The sequence below is a fragment of the Atta colombica genome, unplaced genomic scaffold (assembly GCF_001594045.1).
Source record: "Atta colombica isolate Treedump-2 unplaced genomic scaffold, Acol1.0 scaffold142, whole genome shotgun sequence".
Lineage (NCBI taxonomy): Eukaryota > Metazoa > Arthropoda > Insecta > Hymenoptera > Formicidae > Atta > Atta colombica.
The window spans coordinates 125,015-136,613 of record NW_017259231.1 but is presented as its reverse complement, the minus strand read 5'-3'; the positions used below and the strand labels follow the sequence as shown (position 1 = coordinate 136,613).

The window sequence follows — 11,599 nt, the reverse complement described above, 5'->3', positions numbered from 1 at the left end:
CTCTCTCTCTCTCTCTCTCTCTCTCTCTCTCTCTCTCTCTCTCTCTCTCTCTCTCTCTTCCTCTCCCTTTCTCTCTCTCTCTCTCTCTCTCTCTCTTCTCTCTCTCTCTCTCGCTCGCTCGCTCGCTCGCTCTCTCTCCCCATTTTCCTTCTCCCTTCCTCATTCGCTCTTCGTCTCTCACAATCCCGTTCTCTCTCGCTTTTCATTCTTATTCTCATTTTCCCTTTCTTTTTCTGTTCCAGGATTGCCACAGAAAATGAATTTTTAAATTCTCTGATTTTCCAGTAAGTAATATAAAATATATAAATTTTTACATTTTAAGACTCAAGGATTGTAGGAAAACTGGTCTATATTATTAAAAACAACGGAAAAAAAGCTTAACATAGTACAATTTTGGATGCAAATTCAAACTAGCAAAAAATAAATTAGTTTTGGAAAAAAGAATGCAAATATGACGAAAAAGAGAGATCAAATAAAAATACTGAATAAAATATAAATTTTAATTATTTTATTAAAATCATTTAAAGTGCACAAGTTTTGAATATTTGACTAACATATTTGACTATAAACATCAGATATAATATTTAAAAAATTATAACAATTATTTGAAATAGGAACAGAGAATTGTGAGCAAATTTCAAAAGACTTTAGACTTTTTTACATTTTCCCCTGATTTTTCTCGGTTTCCATGACCAATTTCAATTTCCCTGATTTTTCCCAGTTTTCCCGGTTTTCTAGATCTATGGCAATCCTGTTCGTTTTTTTTTTTTTATTTTAGAAACAATCCTACCCTCCGTTATGCTTGAACTGCAGAAGCCTGGACAGTCGGCCGCGACGAGCGAGCCTCCGGGGGTGACCCGTGATTCTGCCAACACAACAACAAAAAGGCCGCTTCACGAGTCTAATTCCTAGGCATCTAAATTCACTAATGCCCGTTTCCATCAATGTAGATTAATTCTACGCAGTTAATTTTTTTAAATCTTATTTTTGTTAGGGTGATTAGACCCCTTAATTCCAGGATTCGTAGTGTCCGTTTTCGGATTCAACGCCCACAAAATTTAGGACGCCACGAGGGAGATACCGTTGCATAACGAATGACTGCAACAATGACAGACGGGGTGTTCGTGTAACACTCTGTTTGCATCCAAATGGTATACGAGAATTTAAATCCGATTTACGCGAGATAGAGAGTGCTCGCTCCTACTCTAATGGGATCTAGCTCTCGAAGAACGCGCAATACGCGAGACATACATTGATACATGTTCCGATAATATGTATTATATAAATCCGACAATATTTTATTATATGAAATATGCTGCGACCATACCTTCCAGCAAATGGAAAGAATGGTTTTTTTGAAAAGACAATAAAAGCGATATGATAAAAAGAAAAAAAAGAGAAGAAAAACGAAAGAGAGTAGCAAGGAGCAAAAAGTAATGTTATATAAATTAATGTAGAAATTACATTACTTACTCTGCATTAGTTTCCGGTGTCGGCAAATCCCCGATTGTTGTTAAAGTTAAAGTAGACCAATACACAGAGCCAAGATATTTTCTTGTTAAAGTGGCGTACTCTCCGGGCCGGTGGGGATAAGCCCAATCTCCCTGGAAACTCTCCGCTTCGCTTAGCAAATAATAGAAACATCCAAACCAGTGTGCGAGAAGAAGTAATATGTGAATTAAGTTGAGAACGCGCCAAAAGTTCGGGTAGATTGTACGGGATTCAACCATGTAATAGTAGTTATATACACGATAAAGTTTTAAAAATCGGAAGAACCGCAGCATCGGATTGCTGCCAAGACTCAACTGCAGTAAATCAACAGGTAACAATGCGAACAAATCCAAAAAAAAGAATTTAGACTTGAAATAATGTCCGGCAAGTTTGCGGCTGTTGTACACCATGAGGCCTTGCTCCAAGTAACCGGTACGAAATTGTACTAATATATCCAAAAAAAAAGTGAAATCGGTAAAACAGTCGAGGGCGAACCAAGTACCGGGCGCCAAAGCCTGCAGTTCCGGCAAACTCTGGCGCACGATTAGCGTCCATAGATTGTAAAGAACACAGAATGAGACAAGCATCAGCCAGTAGTAATAGAAATCCTCATCTGGGTTCACAACAGTTTTCGGTGGTTTTTGCCTATGAGGTCGTCTGCCTCGTCGACTACCCATATTCTTATCTGTCCCATCCCCGGCAATGTCCAACGTCTCCTGACTTTCTGGAATTGGCCGGGTGGCAAATCTTTTTAAAAACGAGTCTTCACGTTTTAACGGAGGCTTCTTCTGCATCGCTGATGACAGCTGCACAGTTGTGCGCAGTTTCATCCAACGCTGATTGCTTTTTGATCTGCAAGCAGAAAAATAAATAAATCGCCAGTATTAGAATATCGAAAAGCCATACGTATGAGATTTGACATCTATCGGTAACTATTCGAGCAATGATCTTGTTTTTTATTCTTTACAACATATATAAGTAAGAAAAAACGCGTAACTAGGAAAAGTTACTATACGAAATAAGAAATAAAAACCGACCGTGTAAACGTACAACATAAATATGTTAGTAGACAGCGCCAATAATCGAAGATAGATGTTCCGAATAATACAATACAATTCTTGATTTATAAATTTAAGATATAATCGCGAGTCGAAACGTTTGGTCATTCGCATATACAGGTTCCACCTAACTCGAATATATCAATAAAAAAATTAATAGTTTACGAGTTATTTAATTTTATATTAATATATGCCAAAATAAAGTATAAAATATCTCTTAAATTATTGATTTTTTGATATCGCTACCTTAATACTTTTAATATGAATTAAGTATTGTAATTAGGCTCATTAGAGATGAATCAGTCTATAAGTTGATGCCTTTTGGATGAAAGTCCAAACACAGGATGAAAGTAATAAGATTTATTACTTTTAATATGAATTAAGTATTGTAATTAAGCTCATTAGAGATGAATCAGTCTATAAGTTGATGCCTTTTGGATGAAAGTCCAAACACAGGATGAAAGTAATAAGATTTATTACTTTCAATGTCTACATATCTTCAATGTCTACATGTCTACGTTCATTGAATTTGCATTGAAAAGGATCCGAAGCTGGATCGAAATGTATGTATAAGACATTGGAACTAATAAATCTTATTCGACATCCTGTTTGACTCCAAAAAGCATCAACTTATGGACTGATTAATATAATTATTATTATTATATTATATATTATATATTATATTATATGATTAATATAATTTTATATATATTATAATTAGAGAAATCATATTACGTAAAAAGAAATTATACAATTCCATTTTAAAAAATGGAGGTGACCTTCATATCTTTTTGGCGTCTCCACCTAGAAGAAAGACAACTTGACCAACCGATCCTTGAAACCGATCCACTTTCATCTGAAACATTGTTTTCTATCATAAAAACCAAGCGAGATATTTCATATGCTCGAGTTAAATGAAACACCCTGTTATGAAAATCAAATTTTCTCAGATGTGACTGTATGTCGAAAAAATTGTACTTTTAAACAATCAATCTGAGATGCTAATAATCCCCCTCCCCCCTCAAATTAAATAAGAAATATGTTATACATTTACACTGTCAAATCTTATTTCTTATTTCTCAATAACGCTGTCTAGTTACTGCCTAGTTCTCTCATTATAGGATATATGTCGCATCTTAATTTATTAAGTATTATTTACTATGTTTAATAAATAAACTATATACTAACCATGTACTCAGTAAAAACTTTGTACTACTGTTTACTATTATGAAAAAAATATTAATAATCCGAAATACTTGTTTTTTATATTAAAAAAAGAACTTTTTGAAAGCATTGTATTTTTTGAATATCCTGGAATATCCCATAGAGGTGGGATGGCTACTCATAGGAGGAGTATGACTCATAAAAAATTTACAAATATAGTAATGCTTATAAATAAGACGTAAAATAACACAATAACTTAGAAAATATGTTTGTAAAGTTTTGTTAAAAATTAAGAATGATAAATATATAGGTATATAATACGTATTAATTACAATCTTCTTACACGTGTTATTACATAAAGTACATATTTCGTAATGTGTATATTGCATTTAGTGCACTGAATCCAATCTGCGTACTTTGTATGCTTTGGACATAAATCCCGCCCGCTAAAAATGCCGTATATCCCAAACAGGTCTGTGAAGCTGACATCTCCAAATGCAAATTTTGACAAAATTAGCATCGCATTATCTATTTGTCCACAAAAAAAATTTTTGTCTACCCTTGAAAAAAAAATTATAAATAAATAAAAAATTGTATTATAATAACCCTATATGAACCTTCTTCCGAATTACACGCGAGATTCGATTGTTCACCATACGTACGCATTTGTCCATATGTAATTTTCTTTTGTTCACCTTTCAAAAAAGTTATAAACAAATTAAACTTATACTATTTGTCATTGTACACGTAAGAGCGTTCATTTCCTAACTACGTACGGGATACCTATATATTTATCATTTTTAATCTTTAACAAAAATTTGTAAACATATTTTCTAAGTTATTGTGTCTTATTTATAAGCATTATTTATAAATTTTTCATAAGCTATACATGTCTCTCTCCCTTCCCCCTAGGAGTAGTCATATTCTACATCTATGGGATATACGCTAAAAATGCAAGATTTTAAAAAGTTTTTTTTTTAATACAAAAAATAAGTATTTCGGATTTTTAATTTTTTTTCAAATTAGACAATACAAAGTTTTTACTGATATAAGTTATTTATCTTAAACATAATAAATAATAATTAATAAATTAATGCGGCGTATATACAGGAGTTATCTTTTAATGAGAGAACACGTAACTAGGCAGCGTTATTGAGAAATAAGAAATAAGATCCGATGATGTAAATGTACAACATATTAATACAATCAAATAATGCCTATTCGAGCCAACACAGGATGACAATGTGAAAATTGATTTATTTAAATAATAACATGACGTTTCGATCCTGTTTCGGATCCTTGTCAATGCTCCATGTAAATTGTTAACAGAATTCAAGAGTCTAAGAATAGTAATGTAACATTGATGTCATCGTACTTCCTGGTATACTATACAACAAATTTATCGAATTGTTATAGAATATAAGTATAACAAATTTTTTTCTGACTTACATGATCATCGCAATGTTATTAAGCTGCGTCAGACGTCGAGTCTCATCTCGACGAGACAACAATACATTAACTGGAATGTCACACGCGCTCGGTTATTATGGAACATCGATTGGAATACTCTCATAAATTTGATTGGGACAATATACGCATCTTAGATGAGAAAAAAATACTGAATAAAAGTCTTATCTCAGAAACTATTTTTATCAAACAACAAACTAACGGTTTAAATTTACAGAATGATACGGAATTGTTGGATAAAGCTTATGATAACATAATTATGTTTAAATAATACGCTCAATATTCTATAAATTTTATATGTTTGTACTGTATGTCTTGTATTGTTGTCTCGTTAGATGAGACTCAACGTCCGATGCATGAATAACTTAATAATGTTGCAGACAATCAAACAATGTAAGTCAGAAAAAAATTTTTTACATTATATTTTATTATATAACGACAATAAATTTATTGTATAATATACCAGGAAGTACGATGACATCACTGTTATATTATTATTCTTAGATGACTGAATTCGGTTAACAATTTATATGGAGCATTGATAAAGATCAGAAACAGGATCGAAACATCAACGTTGATTTAAATAAACCAATTTTTATATTGTCATCCTGTGTTGAATAGGTATTCGAATAGGTATTATTTGATTGTACTGATTTATCTCAACTGAGCTTTATTTAATTTATTAATTATACTGTACAACATATTTCTTATTTAATTTGGGGGGAGGGGGTTTTATTAGCGTCTCAAATTGATTGTTTAAAATGTCCGAATCCATTTTGGCGCGCAGTCACATCTGAGAAAATTTGATTTTCATATATAAGATGTCATCTAACTCGAGCATCTGAAATATCTTGCTTTTTATGATAGAAAAAAATATTTCAATGAAAGTAAAATGGTTTTAAAGAGGACATATTTTAGTCATGTTGTCTCACAATTTTTTTCCATATTTAAATGTTACTTTTAAATATTGCACTACAAGTTAACAGATACTTTTTATTTATTACATTTTTTTATTTTTGATCGTTCGATTTTTAATCGTTTGTTCCTGTATTTAATTTTTTACCGTTTGTTCCTGTATTTAATTTTTAATCTTTTTATAAACTTTTTATCTCAAGACATCTTTTATATATAGTTTTAATTTTATTCATATATTTTTACCGTTGTATCATTAGACATACAAATTTTCTATTTTATTTATACTAACCGTATCATCATAATTGTGAAATTTTGTATATGAGTTGAGAAATTTTTGCGACTTATATTTATTTTTGTAAATTATTATTTATACAATCTTTTGCAAATTATATTTTTAAACAATATTCAGAGTTTGTTCATTTGTTAGTGCGAAAGTGCAATTCTGAATCTTTGCAATTACGTTATTAAGATCACTTTATAAAATAACCGTTTGATGATCACCATGTGCTGTAAAGTATCTGTATGTTTACGTTTTTATCTGAATATTTCATTATCTAATTTTCATGTTTATATGTTAAATAATGCTCACAACCATCCAGCGAAATTGTACACACACTATGATGAATTTATATATTATCATAATTACTGTCTAAATTTTATCATGTGTTTTGTCAAGTTACTGTTTTCCAAATAAATCGTTGATTTCAAATTGTATCAATTTCAACATTAAAAATGACCCAATTAGAATCGAAATGTTTGTGATAAACTTTTGTTTTATAATAATAAGATCTAGTTTGGCTCGTATCTCTATATTTATTATTAATTTTATAAATTATTTGAACCGTTTTTCTTATTATTATTTCTTCTTATTATTAATTTGTTTACAATTGTATCTTAATACTTTCATGAACAGAACAATAAGATAAATCAATTGGTACAAAGAAAACACATAATTGCTCTAAAAAAATATATGAGCAAAATGAATAATTTTTTAAGTAAGCAACTATATGTTTTCTTTCCACCAATTGATTCATCTCATTATTCTGTTCAAAGTATTAAGGTATGATTATAAAAAAATTAATAGTTTACGAGTTATTTAACATTTTATGTCAATATATTAGGTGTAGTAAAAAGAAATCCATTATTTTTGCATGAAATTGATGGAAAAATAATGGATTTCTTTTTACTATACCTAATATGTCAGAATAAAGCATAAAATATTTCGTGAACTATTGATTTTTTGATATCTGATTGATATTTGATATCTTAATACTTTTATATTTAGAATTGAAGGAACCATTTTGTAAAAAAAAATCATACAATTCCATTTAAAAAAATGGAGGTGACCTTCATATCTTTTTGTCACCCCCAGAAGAAAGACAACATAATCAAAATACGTTCCCCTTGAAACTATTTCACTTTCATCTGAAACATTTTATAAAAACCAAACGAGATATTTCAGATGTTTATTTCGAGTTTAGGTGAGACTTTCTGTATATGCGAATGATCGAACGTTTCAGCTCGCAATTATGTCTTATAAATTAAGAATTGTATTATTCGAAACATCTAACTTTGACCGATCATTGGTACTCTCTACCGTATATTTATTTATTATATTCTTATTATTATATATATATACTAGATATATACTATCTATCTATGTACCACTTATCGTTGTACATCACAATTTATTGACATATATATTTCAGAATATCTGAATTTTTATTTAAAAAAATGTCATAAATAGAATTACAAAAATAATCACTGCAATTTTGCTTTCAATATTTTATCTTATAAAAAAAATTTGAATGTAAATTAATTCCCCATTAATTACGCTTTTAAACATATGTATATGATTTCGCAATTGATAATTTTTGCCAATACATTTCCACTTTTATTATCTTTCGCAATAATTTACAAGTAAATCAAATAAATATATTGTTTGATAATAACAAAAAATATCTTCAAATTGAAAATAAACACAAAAGTAACTATTTCATTGCAAATAAATTTAGAGCACATATATATCAATATAAATTACATACTCGATCAATTTATATAAATTAAAATTATGTGGAAAGATTTTAAACTTATAAGTAAACTTACTTCGTACTTATAAAAATTAGAAAATAATTAAAAAATATCATGATTTACTGAATCGTCATTCTTAAAGAAGATATGTGATATCACCGCTGCAACGTTCGCAACGCTCTTATTTGAGCAAATCTAAATTAACTGCGCGTCAATTGTCACAACACAGTTGCAATTGGACACAATCAATTCGTTCGTGTTGAAGAGTGATGACAAATTCGCATTTAGTTCGATATTTGATGAAACACGCCAGCGTGTCGTAATCACATGTATGTCATCACACGCGAACATATCGCCCCGAAGAAAATACGATCGCACGATGCACAAACATTATTTCTAATCGGGATTCCGCGTGGCTGCGAACGACGCCGAGTTCCTCGCGAATCTCACGCATGCATGAACTTCTCTGCGCAACGTCACGCAGGAATTGCGCAGAAAATACATAACAAGACACCTCGTTCTGCAGTTTTCGCTATGATCTATGTATCTAACAAACACGACAGTATATACATAGGTATATAAAACCTACTATTCGTTCCATTCTTCAAACTTAGTGAAACGAACATCATTCTCTTTTTTTCTTTTTGAGAAAATCGAATATATTCGTTGTATTCTCTAAGTTCTATGTAAGATAGGTAGTTCTTGCTTGAAATAAGAAATGGGCGAGAATCGAGATTCAAATCAGCTAGCTAGAGTGTCAGATGGATAGGATATAGACAGACAGACAGATCGACATACAGACAGACAGACAGACAGACAAACAGACAGACAAATAGATAGACAAACAGAGACACTGAAACAGAAACACTGAAAGATCGCATACGTTAGACAGAGACAGTAATGAAACTAAAGGTCGTTATTATGCTACTACGCATTCTTGAATTGGTAATGTAACATTCATGTACAGTGTTCTGTCGTAAAGGTAAATATAATATGTCGTCGTGTAATAATGTAACTTTAAACTAAAATAGCATGATCTTTTAGATTTACCTTTATCTCTGGTTTGTTTTCGAGCAACGTTTTCAATATTTGTAAGATAATAAAATTCATCATGCGTAAATATTTTCTTTTATTGTGTGTTCTCGATTACCCAATAATAAATATAAATATGAACTAATAATCCTCAGCAAGATCTGTCTCAGCAAAATCAAGATATCCGACGAACATTTAAAGTCGATTGTTTTCTTCGGAAACAAAGACTCAAATAAAAAATTTTAATTCATTTTTTACCTACTCTTTCTTGGTATCACAATTTCAGGATACTTTTGTGTGTGTGTGTGTGTGTGTGTGTGTTAGCGTGCTTATGTGCGGATGACAGTGCCAGAGGTTACCGTCCATATCAATTAATAGCGGGAGTACCTCTTGATTTTGCGTAGAGAGGAATATAACGTCATGACCGCGCGTACGTTACTCCATTTTTGTGAGCCCCTCGTGTTACGAGGTCTGTTGGCTGCTGCGGGTATCTCTGTATCGATAGCGTTGCTCTCCAGTGATTCTGAAGTGATTGAGGTGCCGGCGACGCCAACACCGGCCGATCTCCTCGCTTGTCGATGGCTCGAGATTGCGCGTCGATGACAGCAGATCTCCGATGACCTGTGAAGAAGACAAAACCCACACGGGTTGCCTCTTCCTCCCGCACATCCTTCTTTCACACTGTCTCTATTCCTCGCACATGCATACACATATTTGAAACCTTGTCCGTGCCTCTCTATGCAGCTCCTTTTGCATTTTCTTTGAGAGACATTCGTCTTGAAATGCGTTATATATAAGTGAATGATACGATTTTTGCTCTGGGCGAGATAGCTTCCTTTAACGTCGACATGATTTTTTCACGTGAATTTGTACTGTAAGACGCGCGTCTCTCTGTTAGTTTTTTCCTGAGATTTCCAAAGGAAATGTTTTGCTAGTACATATGAACGTGTTATAAATAAATATTAATTCTAAAAATATTAAATATTAATAAATATGTCAACTTACAATTACTGTTCTTAGCACAAAGGAAAAAAAGAAAAAACAGAAAGAAAAGAAGATTAAGCTTCGAAAACAAATTTTTTTAAAGTTTATTTAACATTAAAACAGAGAGGCGTTTTCGATAAAATCAACATTCTACAAACTTCCTTTTCATTCAAATAAAAAATGGACTTTTAATGCTTCACATTTAAACTACGAATCGTACATGTCGTGAACGTATTTCTCTTAACAATGATTAATTCCCGGTGCAACGTGACTTGTAAGTCTCACGCTGCACTTAATCTCGAATCGTGATTTATAACACGTTCAGAATGCCTACCGTTAACAGCGGTCTCGCAAAAAAAGCTTTGTTCATCACGGAGAACGATCTCGCACGAAAGCTATGTAATGCACTTATGATCTGTAACGTATACCATTGAGTACGTGAACAGGTTTCATCACTCATACCCTCCCCTCCCACCCTCTCTCTCTTTCTCCCCCCTCCCCCCCAAGTTAATCTCATGTTTTCCTCACACAAGTGCATACAATCACAGGCAATCTTTCATCCTTTCCTTCCTGCATCCGTCTGTCCATCTCCATATCACATCATGAAAAACGAGCTATTCGCTGAAAATTCACCGGCGCAATGTGACGTTAAATTCATTTATAATTCTCTCCCTCATAAAAAAAAAAGAATTTTACCGTTTTCAACGACAGAGATTCGATGCCATGGCATATCCCGGGATTAATTGCTGTAACGTGTAAATTCGACAACAAGGTAAATTTTATCTTTAAAAAAAAAAGATAAAAAAAGCCGCCAGGTGTGTGCGCTTCTCTCAGAAAAAACCGTTACGTAGGAAACGTTACGTAGGAAATTATTTATCTTTAATATTAAAGATACAATTTTTTAATGAAGCGTATACGCTATATTATCGCTATATCATCCCGTAAAATGTATGTTAATAACAAAAAGATAAGTAATAATTCCTACAGACCGAGAGGTATTGTTGGCGTACATTTTATCTCTCGATTGTCTGTAAGAAGCTACTTATCTTTGACATTAAAAAAATTATATATATATTATATATATTATGTATATATCCCTAATATTTATGTATGTGTTTTGGAAAAACAGATAGTGCTATATATGATTTACAACCGATCTAAAATTCATTCAAGATGATTTCACAATGCAATAAATATTTATATGTTTTACTTTTTACGATTTATATCATCCGTAAAATGTCCCTTTGAATGAATTTTAAAATGAATTTCATTTTAGAATGAAAAATTAGTTCTTGTCAAAATTGATTCCTGAAAGAAACTATTTCTATAATATGTGAATCAAATCTGCTTTCTGCCAGATATTAGAAAAAGTTATTGCGTCTATAACAAAAATTTATAAGATGTTCACAATACAATAAATATTTATATTTTTCTTGTTTTTATGATTTATATACCAT

The 11,599-nt window shown here is 31.5% G+C and overlaps 1 protein-coding gene across 1 annotated transcript in view; it reads right to left on the bottom strand.

Moving 5' to 3' along the window:
• LOC108685003 overlaps positions 1-11,599 on the bottom strand; it is a 122,728-nt gene that overhangs the window by 22,331 nt on the left and 88,798 nt on the right. The window contains exons 3-5 of the mRNA XM_018189595.1: positions 9,546-9,779; positions 1,474-2,343; positions 791-865 (exon numbers count right to left, since the gene is read on the bottom strand). Of these exons, the coding sequence (XP_018045084.1) occupies positions 791-865; positions 1,474-2,343; positions 9,546-9,779 (1,179 nt within the window). The remainder of the gene's footprint in view (positions 1-790; positions 866-1,473; positions 2,344-9,545; positions 9,780-11,599) is intronic.